Source organism: Penicillium brevicompactum, assembly GCF_028827555.1.
Source record: "Penicillium brevicompactum strain IBT 35665 chromosome Unknown utg000001l_segment0_segment1, whole genome shotgun sequence".
Classification (NCBI taxonomy): Eukaryota; Fungi; Ascomycota; class Eurotiomycetes; order Eurotiales; family Aspergillaceae; genus Penicillium; species Penicillium brevicompactum.
This window is the reverse complement of record NW_026623204.1, coordinates 223,676-241,482: the sequence shown is the minus strand read 5'-3', so window position 1 is coordinate 241,482 and position 17,807 is coordinate 223,676. Positions and strand designations below refer to the sequence as shown.

The 17,807-nt window shown below is 50.8% G+C and overlaps 10 protein-coding genes across 10 annotated transcripts; 4 read left to right on the top strand and 6 right to left on the bottom strand.

The window, feature by feature from the left end:
• Positions 1–45: 45 nt before the first annotated feature.
• N7506_002528 (uncharacterized protein) lies at positions 46–1,875 on the top strand (the record flags this gene model as incomplete). Its single annotated transcript, XM_056951823.1, has 4 exons — positions 46–375; positions 427–612; positions 675–1,676; positions 1,726–1,875. The coding sequence occupies 4 exons, from the start codon at positions 46–48 to the stop codon at positions 1,873–1,875; spliced, it is 1,668 nt and encodes a 555-aa protein (XP_056814974.1).
• A 310-nt stretch (positions 1,876–2,185) lies between these two features.
• On the bottom strand, positions 2,186–3,102 carry N7506_002527 (uncharacterized protein; the record flags this gene model as incomplete). The annotated part of the gene is made up of 3 exons (XM_056951822.1): positions 2,186–2,734; positions 2,892–3,044; positions 3,097–3,102. 3 exons carry the CDS (start codon positions 3,100–3,102, stop codon positions 2,186–2,188), a joined length of 708 nt encoding a protein of 235 aa, XP_056814973.1.
• A 456-nt stretch (positions 3,103–3,558) lies between these two features.
• Positions 3,559–5,465, bottom strand: nop58 (RNA-processing protein NOP58; the record flags this gene model as incomplete). The annotated part of the gene is made up of 3 exons (XM_056951821.1): positions 3,559–5,006; positions 5,063–5,223; positions 5,341–5,465. The coding sequence occupies 3 exons, from the start codon at positions 5,463–5,465 to the stop codon at positions 3,559–3,561; spliced, it is 1,734 nt and encodes a 577-aa protein (XP_056814972.1).
• A 289-nt stretch (positions 5,466–5,754) lies between these two features.
• On the top strand, positions 5,755–7,026 carry N7506_002525 (H(+)-transporting V0 sector ATPase subunit d; the record flags this gene model as incomplete). The annotated part of the gene is made up of 4 exons (XM_056951820.1): positions 5,755–5,786; positions 5,836–5,924; positions 5,999–6,885; positions 6,943–7,026. 4 exons carry the CDS (start codon positions 5,755–5,757, stop codon positions 7,024–7,026), a joined length of 1,092 nt encoding a protein of 363 aa, XP_056814971.1.
• A 1,014-nt stretch (positions 7,027–8,040) lies between these two features.
• On the bottom strand, positions 8,041–9,432 carry N7506_002524 (ribose phosphate diphosphokinase subunit PRS5; the record flags this gene model as incomplete). The annotated part of the gene is made up of 3 exons (XM_056951819.1): positions 8,041–8,097; positions 8,151–8,474; positions 8,527–9,432. The coding sequence occupies 3 exons, from the start codon at positions 9,430–9,432 to the stop codon at positions 8,041–8,043; spliced, it is 1,287 nt and encodes a 428-aa protein (XP_056814970.1).
• Positions 9,433–10,068: 636 nt separating this feature from the next.
• Positions 10,069–10,731, bottom strand: N7506_002523 (ubiquitin-like protein HUB1; the record flags this gene model as incomplete). The annotated part of the gene is made up of 3 exons (XM_056951818.1): positions 10,069–10,090; positions 10,154–10,292; positions 10,344–10,731. 3 exons carry the CDS (start codon positions 10,729–10,731, stop codon positions 10,069–10,071), a joined length of 549 nt encoding a protein of 182 aa, XP_056814969.1.
• Positions 10,732–10,968: 237 nt separating this feature from the next.
• Positions 10,969–11,689, top strand: N7506_002522 (PIG-H family GPI synthesis protein; the record flags this gene model as incomplete). The annotated part of the gene is made up of 3 exons (XM_056951817.1): positions 10,969–11,302; positions 11,352–11,563; positions 11,612–11,689. The coding sequence occupies 3 exons, from the start codon at positions 10,969–10,971 to the stop codon at positions 11,687–11,689; spliced, it is 624 nt and encodes a 207-aa protein (XP_056814968.1).
• Positions 11,690–11,760: 71 nt separating this feature from the next.
• On the bottom strand, positions 11,761–13,604 carry N7506_002521 (pseudouridine synthase DEG1; the record flags this gene model as incomplete). The annotated part of the gene is made up of 2 exons (XM_056951816.1): positions 11,761–13,385; positions 13,454–13,604. The coding sequence occupies 2 exons, from the start codon at positions 13,602–13,604 to the stop codon at positions 11,761–11,763; spliced, it is 1,776 nt and encodes a 591-aa protein (XP_056814967.1).
• Positions 13,605–14,237: 633 nt separating this feature from the next.
• On the top strand, positions 14,238–15,105 carry N7506_002520 (uncharacterized protein; the record flags this gene model as incomplete). Its single annotated transcript, XM_056951815.1, has 4 exons — positions 14,238–14,347; positions 14,466–14,706; positions 14,767–14,886; positions 14,941–15,105. The coding sequence occupies 4 exons, from the start codon at positions 14,238–14,240 to the stop codon at positions 15,103–15,105; spliced, it is 636 nt and encodes a 211-aa protein (XP_056814966.1).
• A 978-nt stretch (positions 15,106–16,083) lies between these two features.
• On the bottom strand, positions 16,084–17,128 carry rps0 (40S ribosomal protein uS2; the record flags this gene model as incomplete). The annotated part of the gene is made up of 2 exons (XM_056951814.1): positions 16,895–17,128; positions 16,084–16,825 (listed from the first exon to the last, which is right to left on the bottom strand). The coding sequence occupies exons 1-2, from the start codon at positions 17,062–17,064 to the stop codon at positions 16,084–16,086; spliced, it is 912 nt and encodes a 303-aa protein (XP_056814965.1). The 5' UTR covers positions 17,065–17,128.
• Positions 17,129–17,807: the final 679 nt, after the last annotated feature.

The window sequence follows — 17,807 nt, the reverse complement described above, 5'->3', positions numbered from 1 at the left end:
CGCTGAAGATTTTCTGGGGTCGTTCGAGTAAAATTTCTTGCTATTATGGGTCTTATTGCGGATACGAGAAAAGCCATTCAGGATGCCCCCAAAGGCACCTTCAATTGGTATGTGTTCATGTGCACTTTGATATTTGCGTTCCCTGGAGTTGCCAAAGGATTTGACGAAGGTAAGAAAGAGAGATCTTCTTTTTTTCTTTTTTGCTTCTTCGCTGCTGATAGAATGGGATTTGCAGGCAATATCGCTTCATTGGTCGTGCAAGCTAGATTCAAGAAGGACTTTGGACTTGATCAACAAACCGAAAATGACTATGCCAATACCAAAGGCTGGGTTGTTGCAATGGCAACAGCAGGGGCTGTCTTTGGTTGCTTTGGGGTTTGTGGCTCTTTTTTTGTCACGGCGCTTCCTATCTGATGATGAAAATAGTGCTTGCCGCTCAATGATAGATTTGGTCGTCGATTTACCCTGCGAGTAGCCACCTTGGTTTACATCGCTGGGGTTCTCGGTCAAGGGCTGTGTGGTGGTAATATGTCTGGTCTCTATGCATCGAGATTTATTGCTGGAATTGGCATCGGTGCGACAACTGTTGTTCCGTCCGTATACATTTCAGAGGTGTGTAGAAAGTCATTCTATTACACCAGTGCCTGTTTGCTAACTCTCCGGTGTCTGATTAGATTTCCCCGAAAGCTATTCGAGGCCTTCTCACTTTACAATATGCCGCTTGTCAACAGCTGGGTGTTGTTTTCGGCTTTTTTATCAACTACGGCGTGACAAAATCTTACGCTGGAACTGAGACACAATGGATGCTTCCTACCCTTCTTCAACTGCTGCCAGCAGCGTTATGGGGATTGGGGACGTTCTTATGCCCCGAGTCACCACGCTGGCTTCTCTACGTTGGCCAGCGAGAAAAGGCATTGGAAACAATGTCTAAGCTTCGCCATGTCCCATTAGAGGATCTCTCCCTTCAGGCAGAGATAGCCAGCATGGATGCAAGAATTCTCCATGAGAGCGAAGCAGCTGGAAATGTAGGATTATGGGATCTCCTCAAGGAGACTTTCATTCCGGTCGAAAATCGACGTCGATTCTTTTTGATCTTCATGGCAACCCTCTTCTCTCAATGGTCCGGTGCCAACGCAATCACTCAGTATTCCCCAACGATTTTCGGGTATCTGGGTATCGATGGAGATGAGGCCAAGTTTTTAGCCACTGGCATCTATGCTGTGGTGAAGTTCGTCAGCACTTTGGCGTTTGCCTTATTCATCGTTGATTTCATCGGTCGACGGCGGTCCTTGATCACAGGCATCACACTTCAGCTGGTTACTTTGATTTACGTTGGTGGGTATCTTGGTGGCACTAGCTCCATGAGCCCTGAACACATTGGTGACAGTCCTGTTGTATCTCGAGCATCAACAGCGGCCATCGTGGCAATTTACCTTCATGCAGTGGCATGGAGTATCGGTTGGTTCAGCATTCCGTATCTCGTCGGATCTGAAGTCTTTCCTACCAAGATCCGTTCCTTCAACATGTCTATTGCCATGGGCTTTCACTGGGCTTTCTATTTCGGTTGCTCCCGTGCTATGCCGAGTCTGCTGGCTGCAACACACAAATGGGGTGCCTTTGTGTTTTTCGGGTGTATCTGTCTGATATCCCTTGTCTACGTGTTCTTTGCCATGCCTGTTGGTTATCTTCTTTCCCGTTATGATCATAGTACTGACCTTTGTGCAGGACACCACTGGAAGGTCATTGGAGGCATTAGACAGTTTGTTCCAGCGACCATGGTATACTGTATACCAAGTGGCATATGCCGACAGGGACATCGAGCCAGAGAGTTCAGGAAAGACAATTGTCAAAGCTGAGCACCTTGAGTCGGTTTAACTCACAGTCGATTGATTTGGCATATCTTGTTTTCGCTCTCAATGGGATTGTAACTCTGCAGAAAGTGATTTGTAGCAAATCAATTCAGTCTAGTTTTGAGTGAGTTACAGAGCACAGGTGTCAAATGTATGAGATGGACATCACTCGAGAAAACCGGGGACTTGCGGTCAGTTAAGTCGAGAATTTCGAAGGCCGTGAGCTTCCAGCAATGGCTGTATGAGCTTCTGGGGAGACCTGTACATTGCTTGATGCTAGGTATCAAATTTGTGAAAGGAAAAGCTAGAATAAAAACATCATTCCATGCTGAGGCTCACCCTTTCACATTCTCATAATCACCTGTTAGTGTCTCCCGAATGATAGCAAATATAGCCTTCATATCATCATCTGAAAGACGCAGTTCTCGTTCTTCAACAACAGCATCCAGTAATACCTCCGCAGTATAATCGGCCTGGGTTTGCTCCTCGTCCTCCTCACCACCCTCTTGTTCGCCATTTTGTTCATCAACCTCCATAGCTCCGTCTCCATTGGCACCTTCTTCGCCTCCATCGGCTCCAGCTCCAGCACTGCCGCCAAGCCCGAGGCCGAGATTGAGGATCATGACGACTTCAGCTTTGGTGAGTCCGTAAGGCTGCAGGCGAACAATTAGGTCATAAAGTGCGTTGTCCATTGGCGTGGACTCTGTGGAGGAAACAGGAGGTGGCAGCGCAGCGGTTTCTGAGTCATGGGCTGAGTTTGAAGTTTGAAGTGTGCTGGTCATGGCAGCTTGTGATTGTGATTGCGAATGCGAGGACGAGGGGCGGGCTGTGTAACGAGGGTATCGGAGAAGGTGTGGGGATAGACGACTGGCATAGTTGTGGATCTGGAAGAAATCAGTTGTTTGATCTCTACGATCCGAATGCTCGTCATGAAAGAAAGGGCTTGGGGGCTTGTGATCTTGAACATCAAGCTGCAAGAGGGTTGCGCAGCATGTTAAGACCAATGGGCAGAAACAAAAATTGCACGGTAAGCTTCCATACCTCTTTGATCACTGTATTATGGTCTCTAAGATCTGGGCTCGGCACCCAGTTTCGCGAGCCTGGCGGCGGGTTTGGTGGTCGGCGGGGTGGATTGGAGGTTAGGTAGGCCAGAACTTCGACATTAGTCAGAACGGCGGCTTGAGGGTCAATTATCTGAATGCAATATTAGTCACAGTCAACAGCTCTAGCCTCCAGCAGCACTGACCCTCATTTTGGCAGTTGAATCGGGAAATACGACTTTGGAGGAAGTGGTATCTGGACTGGAGAAAGGAAATTTGTTTGATCTGCCGGCATAATCAGGCGGTATCTCTGTCTTAATTACAAAGCGGTGAGATAGTACATTCAATGATCAAATCACATAGAATGAGGACTGACCAGAGACAGGAGACATAGATAGGAAAATATGTGCTGTCTTGCTCGCAAAGCAACGATCTACAATGTAGGACTGAAGTATGAACAGATTATTCCAGCTAAAACTGTACTGCCTTGTTCCTAACGAGCACCCTCTGCGCCAGTGAAAGACCGGTAATCAACCTTTAAAGCCCAAACAATGCGAGCGACAGGAAGATAGCAAAAAAAATGAAAACAGCAAATGAAAAAGTGTGATATCATACAGATCCCAGGAAAGCCATCTGGTCACATTGCAGAAACTTTTGAAAACAAGCGCTTACTCTCCCTTGGACTTCTTCTTCTTCTTCTTCTCGTCATCATCTTCAGAGCGCTTGCGCTTCTTGCCATCGTCCTTGTCGGCTTTCTTGGCATCCTTCTTAGACTTCTTGAGATCCTTCTTGCTGACTGAGGTGGGGTTACCTGCAGCATCGAAAGTAATCTCGCCTCGCTCGAGCTTGCGCTCGTAGCGCTTCACGCTGAGGCCGGCCTTGGCAGCCTGAGCCTCGATGTCTGAGCCCTTGCTCTTCTTGGACTTCTTCTTGGGTGATTCATCCTCAGATGCGTCGGAGTCCTCGGCGTCGGAGTCGGCATCGGCCATCTCCTCATCCTCAACTTCCTCAACAAGCTTCTTAGACTTCTTGGACTTCTTTGCAGAGGCGGGCTCCTCGGAAGCCAGAGCATCGGCATCGGGGTTGTACTTGCGAGCCTCCTTGAGGTCGAACTTCTCGGGCTGGGCAGCACCGTTGGGGGCAATGGCGACACCGCGGGGCTTCATGGGCTTGCCCTCCATGCCGGCAAGCTTGCGCTCAAGGTTGAAGCGAGCCTCGGTACCGAGAGCAGCCTTGTCCTCCTCGGTGGCATCGTCATCCCACTCAGCGAGGGAGTCGACACGGATACCGAGAGAGGCCTTGGCAGCGAGGATACGGGCCATCTTACCCTTGTTGCGACCGGTGGCTTGACCGATCAAAGAAGCGTGGTAGATGAGACCGTACTTGGGAGTATCGTGCTTGGTCTTGAGGGCACGGAAGAGGGCCTTCTCGGCACCAAGAATCTGAATGGTGGAGGCGGGGCTCTTGGACAGGTTGGTAAGGCTGCCAGCGTGGGCAATGAGACGGGCACCGACAAGGTCACCAACAAGGGCAGTCAGGTTGGGGGCAATGGCGTTCATGCGGGAAGTGAGGTAGCTGGCGAGCTGGGAGCGGTAATCAGCAAAGCCAACAACCTGCTCAGCGAGGGCCTGGATGTTCTCGAGATCCTCAGGGCTGATCTCGGTACCCATGGAGCGGTCGGCAGCGGTCTTGACGGCACCCTCAATCTCCTCGGGAAGGATCTCGGCAAGATCGGCGGTCTCCCAGTTGGAGCGCATACCCATCTTGAGAACGAGCTTGGCGTAGGCAATGTTGTCATTGAGGATCTTGGCCAGCTCGGGGAAGTGCCATCCGTACCATTCCTTAACACGCATAGCGTAGGTGTTCAGCTCCTTGTCAAGGTCATCCAGGAGACCAATGGCCTGGACAATCATGGTATCGATTTTATCGGGGGAGAACTTGAGTTTGTGACGTGCGAGAGAGTGGGACAGACCAAGAGCCATGGTGGACATGTCACTGGGGGCCAAGCCGGGGATGAGAGAGGTGATGTGCTCACGAACGGCACGGAAGATGTCGTGAGTGGAAGAGTCAGCGACACACTGGATGTCAAGACCGGGAAGCTTGCTGATGGAGTTTCCTATTAACATGAAGTTAGTCTGATGTCCAGTAAATATTAAGAAGAGATAAAATTACCAAGCTTGGCGTCGGCAACAGCCAGAGAAACCTTCTTCTCCTCCTTGATGCCGTCGAGCAGAGAAGCGAGACGGGGGGTGACCTTGCCCTCAATGATGGCAGCAGCCTCCTCCAGAGCTGTGGCAGCACTGTCGAACTTCTGGAAGGTCTTCAACTTCAGACTATTGCGTTGATTAGCATGGGTGTCGCCGATAACAAAAATTTTGCGCCCGCTTTGCGGCAGTCGTGCATCCCACTCAGACTCTTGTCTGCGGGATCACAGCGGAGAATTGACATACAGATTGGAGACACCCTCCGCAGTGGAGGCTTCCTGGGCGATATCATCACGCTTGAGGAGCTTCTTGTCCTTAGCCTTCAGCAGGGCGTAACCCGCGCTGGTCTCGGTGAGAATGAAAAGCGTCATGGTGCGCGGCCACGGCGTTTAAACTCGAAATATAACGAGAAAGAAAGACTTGTGTGGAGTGAACGAGAAACCGAGCCGATATAACAAGTGATGAAAAAAATTGGGCGTGGATTGGCGGCCGCCGTTGTCGTTGAACTAGATAGAAATTTTGCACGGCGGAAAGAAGAAAAAAAGTTCGAAAGCGTGGTGGTGTGGCGGTGCGCCTGTGGCTGTGGCTGACTAAGGCTGTGCGTGTCGGGGCTCGTAGAGCTACAGCTGGGCCTCTCCAACCACCTTCTACACGTTCACCATGGAGGGCCTATTCTTTAATGTTAACGGCGGGTATGTTACTCCCCTGGACATTTGCTTTATTTGTTGCTGACTTACTCAGATACGTCGAGGGTATTGTTCGCGGATATCGCAACAGCCTGTTGAGCGGCCAGAACTACTCCAACCTCACTCAATGCGAGACGATCGACGGTATGCTCCATTGATCCCATTGATGTCCTTATGGTCTCTGTTGTGGACTTTGGGTCTGACAATTCACCAAACAGATGTCAAGCTCCAGCTTGCGCCTTCATATGGCGATTTCCTTGCCTCTCTTCCTCCCAACCCCTCCACCTCCGACCTCGCCGGCCGCATGACCGATAAACTAGTCTCAGAGTTCAAGTACCTCACCGGACAAGCGACAGGGTCATCTGCCAAGTTCCTCGAATACATGAAATACGGATACATGATTGACAATGTCGCCCTGTTGATCACCGGCAGCCTGCATGGACGAGAGTTAGAACCCCTCCTCAAGCGCTGCCACCCGCTAGGATGGTTCGAAACACTGCCTTTGTTGAGCTCTGCGGGGAGCATGGAAGATCTTTACAATATGGTTCTGATCGAGACCCCACTGGCGGCCTACTTCAAGGACAGCTTGAGCCACCAGGACCTGGACGAGCTCAACATCGAGATTGTTCGCAACACGCTGTACAAGAACTACCTCGAGGACTTCCACGACTTCATCAGTACTCATGCCGATTTCCAAGGGTCACCAACACAAGATATCATGGCGGAGATTCTGCAGTTTGAGGCAGATCGCCGCTCAATCAACATCACTCTTAATTCGTTTGGCACGGACCTCTCAAAGTCCGAACGGGCGAAGCTTTACCCTCAAATTGGAAAACTGTACCCAGAAGGTAATTACATGCTGGGTAAGGCAGAGGATGTTGAGGGTGTGGCCCTTGCTGTCAGTGCTGTGGCAGATTACAAGGCATTCTTCGATGCCGTGGGTCTGAGCCAAGGCGGCGGTCTAGGTGGTATGGGAGGTGGTCCTACAGATGGCAAGAGTCTGGAGGATCTCTTTTACCAGAAGGAGATGGAACTTTCAAAGTTGATCTTCACCCGTCAATTCACCCCGGCGGTGGTCTACGGGTGGATGAAGCTCAAGGAGCAGGTGAGTGATCCTGGATCTGATGCTGAGAAATCTAGTCAACTAATCAACTTGTTGCAGGAAATCCGCAATGTCACTTGGATCGCGGAATGTATTGCCCAGAGTCAGAAGGAGAGAATTGGAAACTTCATCTCCGTGTTCTAAGAGAGCTTCGTGGTTTCCTATCTCCCTACCTCTTTGTACTTTTTGTACTTATCATTTTCTGGCTAGTGTTTTGCTTTGATAGCCAGCCGATTTCTGTTATATCGAGTACCCAGTTTGTTCTTTAATGTGAGCGCATCCACCTCTTGCTCCTTGATTGGGGCAAGTCGGTTATCTTCAGTTCAATCTTTTAGCTTTTCATTCTTACCATCACCGCTCAGAGGCGTTGCAAGGTTCCCACAGGTTCACCAAAACCTGGGCATCAGCAGACAAGTACGTGCTTTTTTCACTGGATTCTAAGTATGGCGGGATGGATTTGAAAATACCAGGTGTTCGGCTTTCCTATCGAATTTCCTGTGATAACAAAAAGCGAAATAGAACACCTGTGGACAGTGAAAGCCGACTCATGGGGAGCATCTTCATCTCATGCTTCACAGTTGTTCTAAAGACAAAATCAAACACACCGCGATAATGCAGTCTATCATGCTGCGGTGGAAGATCTCTCTATTGTGAGTCATGAAATCCACGGTAATCACCCAAAGACTGTACTTTGGCTGACAGATGACCTCGGGATGACTGCCCAGGTGAGTGGGTGAGTGGGGGAGGCCTCCGGGGCTTGAAACTAACATTGGTTAGTTTGACCTGCAGTCTCGAGGTTTTGGCAACGTTTGAAACCCACATCCAATGGGGTGGGCAGACGGAAGAGCCTATTCTAGATGATTGCTCATTGGCTGAAAATTATCATTTCAATTTCATTTCAACATTGAACACTTGATACTCATATGTGCAAATGGCAGAGGGTGTGGCGGATAATATGACATGAATAAAGCAAAGCGCAAAGCGCCAGCCTGAGCCAGTGAGATCAAGCAATAGTAAGAACAGCAGAGCACCGAAAGGCAATTTCAGACCACCAAGTCTACTGCAAACCTGGATCTATGACGGGGAATTGGGGAGGAAAAGAGATAGGATGGAATTTTAGGATATCGCAAAGAAAAGAGAAGTGTCAGAGGTCCGCAATCAGTCGTACTGGAAGAGAACACTGATGCTTTCGCCGTGGTGGACGCGGCGGATGGCCTGGATATATGTCAGCTTTGATATTCGGGATATATCGGACCTTTAGGACTCACCTCGCCGAAAACGTGGCCAATTTCTAGGACCTCGAGCTTGGGGCAACGACGCAGGTGATCAACTTGGTCCACACTGTTGGTCACAACCACCTTGTCAAGGGCGCTAGCATTGATGCGCTCGATGGCATCACCACTCAGAATACCGTGCGTGACCAAGGCGTAGACCTGAGACGCACCCTCCTTCTTGAGGAGTTTGGCGGCGCGAGTGATCGTGTTTGAAGTATCCGCCAGGTCATCAATCAGAATGGCTATCCGATCACGAACATCTCCAACCAACATCATCGTGGCATTTTGGCGGTCTGTGATCTTGGTGGGGCGGCGCTCCTGTGAGATTGTTAGGCTAGAACAGGAAATTGCGATGACACCTTCAACTAACCTTATGGATCAAAGCAAACTCGATACCCATTTGGTCAGCAATTGCCGTAGCGCGCTTGGCACCTCCGGCATCGGGGCTGACAATGACGGACTGCTTGTAATTGGGAATGTTGCGCTGAATGTAGCTCTTGAGAAGGGGGCGGCCGTAGAGGTTGTCGACCGGGATATCGAAGTAGCCCTGGTATTGCGGGTCGTGCAGATCCATGGTGATAATGTGATCAGCACCGGCGCAGGTAAGAAGGTCGGCCACAAGGGTGCCGGCCTGCGCAACCCACTGCTTGTAGCCTGGGCGCGGCTGGAAGGCAGAGATCTTGGAGGAGGTGCTATTGGCGGCATCATCAGCTCCGTTAGACAAGGACTTGAGAGAGTCTGTGGTGTCGTTGCGGGGCAAGCCGTTACCCCGTCTCTTGACGGGGCTACCAGTGCTGTCTTCGATCTGTGCCTTGGCGAGCCCCTTTTGCAGGTTCTCCATGCCGTTCATCAGACCGAGGCCTTCGGGCTTTCCGGGGCCGGGGGTGGGAGGAGTGCTTTCGAAGGTGTATCCATTGGTAGGCTTGCCTCCCACGGCGGCCTTGACGAGAGGCGCACCAGCCTTGTCGTAAGGAATGTCACTTTGACGGGAGTAGGGGAAGAGAGGAAGGACAGCGGTCACTCGGCGTGCGGAGGCGGTCTTGCAGGCGGAAATGGTGATGAGGAGTTCGAGCAGGTGGTCATTGACCTTTCCACCGCCGGATTGAATGATGTAAACATCCTTCTCACGGACAGACTCTTGGACTTCAACACGAGTCTCACCCACGGCGAATTTCGAGAGTAGAACCTCAGCGGGAGGAATTCCGAGGACACCGCAAATGCTCTGAGTCAACTGAGGGTGGGAATTACCCCCAATGACGACAAGATTGCGGACCATGTTGTGTAAATGTTATGTGCGTATTGGTTGTCGGGTTTATGAGTGAAAGTGAATGAGGACGACAGCGCTTGATCCTAAGAAATCAGGATTGGAGGGACTCGGTGGAGGGGGAGGAAAATCTGGGGCGATCTTGACCGGTGAGCCGTCGAGGGATCGAGGTTCAGGTAAGGGAAAGTAAGGATGAAAAGTTCTTGTAATTGAAGTAGATAGCAGCTACCTCATGGCGGAGCGAGGATCAAGGCTTCGAACAGTCATTAAAAAAAAATAGACGTAGCTGTGAGTCCCGCGATGGAAAAAAAGCCTCTTGGAGTGGATCGGACCTGTCTTTGATGCCTCAGGTGGCAAAGTGAGCCGCATCGGGTAAAGCGTATGTCGTGACGACGCAGGCCCCGCAGGAAAACGGCCCTCGAATCGCAGGAACAAACAGTAGATGGTCAGCAACTGTTTGTACTTCGTATTCACTGCCATAAATATACAATTTCAATAGTGCTTTCCAAGTCGGACTCAGAGAAAGAAAAAGGCCATATTCATGCACTCCCATGCTCCAGTTCCCATGATACTAAGAAAAGAAAGAAAAAAGACATAAAAACCACTTGGCATGACTGTCTCGCCGACTGCAGTCTGCTCCGGGAAACCCTATTCGCCCGTTCCGACTTCCCTATACTGAGGTTAGTATATGGTTCTTGTGGTCTACAAAGAAACGAGAGGGGGTGGAACTCACAAATCAAGCTGAACGCCGTTGCTCACACCGTAATCCTCCAGTGTGAGCTCGTCCTTGAACGGCCGTTCGCCTTGACGCTTGAGAAGAATCTCGTGAGCTTCGCGACCAATCCGAGCAGCCACATAGGCTTTGAATAGTCCTGCAATTGTTAGTTTGGCTTGGACATGGTCAACCAGAGACACAAACTCACTTATGGGATCTGAAGCCAGGCAAGGGATCGCAGCCTTGGTGCCCAAACGATCGTTGACATGAACAACGATCATAGGTTCTGATGGAGCGACCTTTTTCACCTTCTTTTCCTTCTTCACTTTCTTTTCCCGGTCCTCGCGCGGCGTATCCCGATCGTCGCGTCGTCGATCGCGGTCGTCTCTGGGTTTGTCACTGTAGCGGTCGCCATCTCGATTGCGCCGAGGAGAGGATTGGCGGTCTCGGTATCCTCGCTCTAGTGTGCGGTCATCGCCGCGGGAATCTTCGGTGCGACTTTTGTCTTTCCACCGAAAGCCTCCGGTCTTTTTGGGGCGGTCTCGGTCGCCGTTGTCCCTTGGTCGGGGGGATCTGCTTCGTGATCGGTCTCCCATGGTGTAAATGGAGAAAAGAAGATGTTAGGTTGATGTCCGACCAGATGTATTTCCAACGGAGAAGATATGGCACGTGAGATGCAGCTCCCAGAAATAGTGGGGCACGGCACCCAAAACGGACTAGTGCGGCGTTGGCCGTGAGCTTCTCCTGTAACCCTTGGAACACTTCGAGAGACGCCGCGATGCGACTGATCGGACAATAACATCGGTGTTGTGGGTATTTCCTCCGCTTTCACAATGCCAGGCAGACTCAAGATTCAGCGTCCATCCCCGACGACTGTCTCCTTCACAGTATCTAATGCGCCGCAACGATCCAGTTCTCCAGCTAAGATCTTATTCGGTCTCCAAATCCTGCTACGCGCGATCTTATTCCTCTGCGTGATCGTTGTCGGAGTCACACTCCTCCGGCATATTGTTTTTAATGGAGACAGCGGAGCGATCAGTTGGTCGCTTGTTTGGTCCAGCGCACTCGGATCCAAGCTGTGTCGCTTGGTGGATTCATACAACCCGTTGGCCATTGCCATAGTCAGTGCCTTGGTTGTATACGGTGTGTTCAGAAGAGGCTATACAGGTATGTTAGGTCCCGCTGCATGGATCTGGCAATTTGGATAGCTGACCAGGTTTGGCAGAGGAATCGCTTTTAGTCATTCGAGGATTCGGCATCCAGACCTCGACGTCGTCAGCCACCTATCTATCGACAGCCGCGACGAGGTTTATCCCTACTACCCAGATTCAAGATATTGTCATACATGAAGCCTTCAAGGGCTTTGAGGTCCGCTTTTATCTGGCAGTAATTGTCGAAGGTGAACCCGATGCCGTTGTGGTCTTTCCGGTATGTGATATCCTAGCTAGATGTCATCGGAGCTAACCCAGTGAACAGCATACGCTGCCCAAACGAGAAATCCTAGAGCAGGTTTGGAGGGGCTCGAGACGGTGCCTCTACGATGCTAAGTCGTGATACACACTACCTAGCCTGTTAAGATCTGATCAACGCCATGATAATGATATATTGGCAGTTCTATAAAACGCTTATGCTTCTGGCGCCTTTGCGGCCTCATCTCTTTCCAGCTTTCGCTGCTTCGCCCTGAGTCCCTTGGCATTTTGGGATTCAACGGTTTCCATCTTGGGCTTCTTGTCGACGGGGGTATATTTGCCACCAACAACGCAGTCGTTTCCGCCATACCAGGTTTTAGAGCCTCTTTTCGACTTTTTGCCAGAGGAGCTCGAAATCTTTAACTGCTCATCCCTCTGCTCGATGCTCTGGTTGCCCTTGCTGACAACCAAATCCAGCAGAGCACCAGCAAGGATTTCGTCAATCTTGCGCTGTCTCCAGACAGTCCACATTGTCTCAACTGTGCCCTGCAACCCGAATTTGGCGTCGCCCTTAGCGCTTCCCTTGGTGTTGCCGACATCGTCGCCAGCATAGACCCAGTTCAGGGCATCCTCGCGGCTACCCGAGGCGACATCAGGGAAGATGCAATCCTCGAGAACCAGAGGAGCATCGTCAGCCATAAAATAGGTTGGCTTACGTGGGTTCTTGGAAGGGTCTAGCAATTCAGGCACAATGGACGGTGATTCCAGGCCTTGTCCGACCAGGAACAGAATTGAAACCATGTGGCGCACTTGGTGCCACAAAAAGGCTGATCCGTGAAGGCTGAACGAGTACACCTGTGGAACGTTCTGAGAGACTGTGTCCGGGGTTACCTGATCGGGTTCTGGAATGGCATTCTGCTTGGCCTGGAACCCAGCTTTTCCAACATAGCCCAGCGGGTCAGTCTTGGGGTTCACAGCTTCGATGTCAGAGTGATGAATGATGCGCATAAAGTTATCAATCTGCTTCTTGACGTCTAACTTGCAGAAATTCCGGAAATCATGAACACCCTCGAAATGCTTGGCTGCCTCACGCATGGCATCAATGTCAAGCCAACCCTCGCGGAATTCAGCCCGTGGTCCGTTTCCACTTTGCGCGCGGTTCTCGAACCCAGCGGCGCCAGGAGTTGGTGTGAAGGCTGGATTTGTGAAGAAGTACCTGTACCGACGTTCACGGCAAGAGAAGCGGGCATCGAATCCAGGTGGTGGGTTAGGACACCAAGCTAGAACCCTAACATCTTCCGGAAGAACTCTGTTCAGAACAGCTGGGTAGTTGATCTCGTCGGCTACATCATCCCACTTTGTTTCAGTAGATGTGTCAACCTCCATAGCATCCTCTTCGCCTTCAACTGGAGGCTTAGGCTTGGGTCTCTGACTGCGAACCCTCAACCCAATGACTTGTCCAAAGGCGCTGACTCCCTTATCCGTGCGGCCCGCCTTGGAATATTCAACCCCGTCCCAGTAGAGGTGGTAAGGGCGCATAGGGACGCGCTCACGTTCAGTCGGTTCCTGATCAGAGGTCGTTTCGGGGAAGATAAGGCGAGTGCGGCGCAAAGCCTTCCACACAATTTCCTCAACCGTGGGCAAGGGAGTCACGTTGCCGTTGGTGTGCTCCAGTCCATTGTACGCCTGACCCAGGTATGCAAATTTCAGCGCAATGTATCGCGTGGAGTACTTGGAGGGGTCAAAAGCCCGTTCAACATTGGATCCGGCATTGCTTTTGACCTCCCGGGCCGGCCCAGGAACTTGGGTGATGTCCCCTTCGGGGGAGAATGCGGGCGCTTCTTCGAGGTTTGCGCAGAGTCGGCAAGTAGGATCGCGGGCTCGTGGCCGTCTGCGGGATCGGGCGCACGAGAATCGGTATTTTGGGTAGATTGCTCGGTCGGTGCGGTAAATTCCGTTGTACGAGTGTGAAGCTGACGCTCGAGGTCTGTGATACGGGCGATCAGGCTTGCGTTTGTCCAGGCCGAGTAATCGGGCTGGTCCTTGGTGCCCTCCGCCATGGTCTGCGTTATAGTGCGGGATTGGCCCAGATATCGGGTCTGTTGGAGAACTCGGAGGTTACAACGCAGTGGAAGAAATCTTGCCGGCTTCCACATACCACGACAAACGATCGGTGGGGCTTGAAGTTGGTGTGGATGCTCGACCGGACAAAATCGAATTTGAGAAAACTCCGCGGACCTGTATTTTATGTATTGAATTTGCGTATCAGGTTGGAAATTCAAGGGCCTCGTAGTGAGTCCAGTATCTTCCTCGTGTATACTAACGTTTCCATGTTTTTTAATCACTTAATTTAAACGACAGACAGTTTTCGTAATTGAACTGAATAGGAATGATCAGCATATTAGTGAATACGAAACACACATAGAGTAACATATAAGAGGGGTGGTTGTATATTTAGTCGATCTCGACGGCTGAGACTTGAACCTTATCGGCTTGACCTTCAAACGTCTGGACCTCACGACCATACTGCGCATTAGTTTTCATAGCGATCTCAGTGCAGGGAAACCCCTTCTTACCAGTACTAATCGGGAGATATTACAACAGGGATCCTAGATCCTAAACTCACCAGGTTTAGAAGGGGCTCTGGATATATTCAGGGAAAGCTCCACCGAGCTCAACTGTACAACCCCAGCATGACGGAGGTCAACACTGCTCCTGAAGCCAATGAACTTCCAGGGAGTGATCAAACAGTCTCTTTGTTACTGCTCGGAGACCCAGGATGTGGCAAATCAACTTTCCTAGCGTGAGTGGACTTTACCTCCCTCCCCGGAATGTGAAGCATGGCCTTGACAGTCGGTGTTGGAAACACCGCTACCGAAGGACATACAGACAGGTTCGACTCGGAAACTAACAAGTTCTAGTCGCCTTAAAAATGGAGGGTCGTCACTGTCACCACAGCCAGGTGTTAGGCCAAACACGATTGTGCCGTTAAGAGATGAAGATCAGCCTTTCATTTACGATATTCGATTTTCAAAAAAGAAATTCACTCTTGAGCTATACGATACAGCAAACCCAAACCAACATTGGTCAAGTCTAAAGCCGGACGTGGTTGTTTTGGCATATGATATATCGAACCGAACCACACTTGATGGTCTTAAAGCGGTATCGTCGAATGCCAAATTCCTTAAAGTTCTCAAGCTGACCTCAAACCTTTCTTGCTAGTGGAGGAACGACATCACTCGATACTTCCAGTACGGTCATGGAGAACGATTGCCTGTCATGATGCTAGGTTTAAAGAGGGATCTTCGAAGGGAGGGCGAAGGCATCATATATCCTCAAGAGGTAGACAGCCGCATCCCAAACCGATCGATTGTATTTGACTGACTGGATCTACAGGGTTACCGTATTGCCCAGGAACTTCGCTGTGATCGGTACGCAGAATGCTCAGCCGTGACGAGTGAATTACTTGCGGAGACATTCGAAGATTTGGCCAGACTCGCGGCGATGACCACAACCGAAGAGGGCGGCCAGACAGCTGGAACGTCTTGTACTATTCTCTAATTGTGTTCATCTGTCGATCATGGGAATATTCTGCCCCGAGGCGAAAAGGGAGCATAATGTGCAGAGCCATATAGGATGATATAGGACGATGAGAATCCATCGCCAGTTCAATAAGGTTCACTGTTATAGTCACGAGCAGCGGTTATTTGTACTGTACTAGAATGTGACCCCAGGAGGATGACAGAAGAACCTTGGAAGAGGAATTGTTAGATTTGCGGAAATGCATGATAGAATCAAGTTGGGTAGTCCACGGCCGCATGTCCTGCTGTGACTTCAAGACAGTGCCAAAAGCCACCCACTGCTTGTCAATCCTTGGACTGTTGAACAAACCGCAGCAGGCTCGAGAGGTAATACAATATACAAGGTCAGAACATCCAATTGTTCCGGATGAAACCATGACATGATGCAATCCACTACATTTACAGCTACGAGACTACTGGACATGACACCAAGCACAACCGTTTCAGATTACTAGAATACAACAGGGAGAAACCAAGGTAACGATTAAGTCCACCTTGTGAATTGACAGCACAGGGCTTTCCCCCAGAAACTTCGTGGACAAAAGTATCTGGATATCTTTCCCTCATAAGCGCCAGTCAATGATTGGCATGACAATTCCTCCCCGAAGCAAACATGGAAATAAAAAAAAGTGCTGGTAAGGAAGACCCCACTGAGGCAAAAGAATCGAAAGGTTCCGGGTGAAAGCTCATTTTCTTTTGATGTTTTGCAGTTTCTTTTGGTTTTTAGCACATTGCGCACAGAGACTAGGATAGACATGTCAAGGGAATTTGCGGGAGATTGGTTGTCCATCTTGAATGGAGTAGATGGTGTAGAAAAGAAAACAAGAGTCGTGCTTCGATTTGTCGTCGAAGAACTCCAATAGTCATCACAATCATCCCGGATCACCAGAAATTCTGGTTTATTGTGGCCAAGCTTCCCCCCCTCTCAACGAATATCCTCAGTCATCCGCGAAGCAATTTACCACTTAGCCTCACCAGCGGCGGGCTGAGCCTCAGCCCACTCACCAGTAGCGGGAGCGGAGCTAGCGGCCCAGTCGGCACCGTCAGCCTCCCAGGAGGTGGCACCAGCGGTGGCGGTGGCAGCGGAGGCAGCAGCGAAGGCAGTGCCGGGGTTACCAGCACCGGGGGCGGAGGCATCCCAGTTCTCACCGGCGAAGCCAGACTCGACGGCACCGGCACCAATCTCCTCAACACCGGGGACCTTGGCCTCATCGGCGATCTCCTTGTTCTCCTCGGCCTCGGGGTCGCGGTAGAAGTAGAGGTCGACAACGGAGTCCCACTCGGTCTCGCGGGTAGCGAGGGTACCGCGGAGACGGAGGACCTCACGGGCGAGCATCCACCAGACGAGACCAATGGCGTGGCGACCCTTGTTGTTGGTGGGGATGGCAACATCGACGAAGTCGGTGGGGGAGTCAGTGTCGCAAAGAGCAATGACGGGGATGTTGACGTAGGAGGCCTCCTTGATAGCCTGGGCATCGGTGCGGGGGTCGGTCACGATGATGAGACGGGGCTCCTTGAAAGAGCGGGTGATGTAGTTGGTGAAGTTACCGGGGGTGAAACGACCGGCAATGGCGGTGGCACCGGTGTGGGCGGCGAACTTCAGGACAGCGCGCTGACCGTAGGGACGAGCGGAGACGACACAGACATCAGCGGGGTTGTCGATGGCGGCGATGATACGGGCGGCCAGGACGATCTTCTCCCTAAAAGCGCAAATCGAATTAGACACTCAAATTCCGGTTTTCCAAAGTCAGTTTTCGTGTGTCGCATACCAGGTCTTGCCAATGTTCAGGACGTTGACACCGTCGGCGCGGAGCTTCCAGAGGTAGGGCTCCATGTGCACCTGAAGGTTCTTGGAACCAAGGTGGCACTGAGCGGCAAGGAGCATCTCAATGTCCTGCGCGGTGGGGTTGAAGACCGGGGGGAGCTGGGAAGGGGCCATTTTGGGCGATTGATGGATTGATGATATGGAGGATCAATCGTCTGGCTCTTGTCGTGGTGATGGAAAAGATTCAAGCCAACTAGCCGCACCTTCGCGATTCGGAAGGAAAATTCGCTTGAGTGGGTGGCACGTGCACCACAATCTAGGGCTAGTCTAGGGCTATGGTGGATACAGGAGGGCATTATGACCATATGCGCAGTTTGGTACTGTTTGGGTCCACTTGGCTCCAACGGGACCCATCTTGTACTTCCAACATCAACGCTTTTGACTACACGTACAATGAATACCTACCAAGGTTGTGTAAATATAACCAATGACAGCAAGCGCAGCTATTTGTCTTGGTGACTAGAAAGTATTCTCAGATTGAATCTCAGTGGTTGTGGACATCTAGTATGGTCTTTTGTCCTCAGAAAAGTCTGTGCAACGACGATGTACCTGGTTTTGATCCAATTGCTTTCGTGTAAAACTAAGGTGCTCCATATGAGCTTGAACTTATTCATTAGAACAAAACAAACCATATCCTGTCTTGGGATAAGGTTGTCTATGCTTTCAAAGATATAAGAGTGAAACGAAGAACAACCACAGCGAGAAAGCAGTCAAGCAGCTGTTAGCAGCCATGAACTTTAGACCTGGACATTGTGGGGAGAATTTTTGAACTAAATATTGAATGCAGATAGGGACAGTGCTGTTAGGTCACATATGTTTGTTTCAAACTTGTATATGGGCGAAGGTGGGCGATCAGC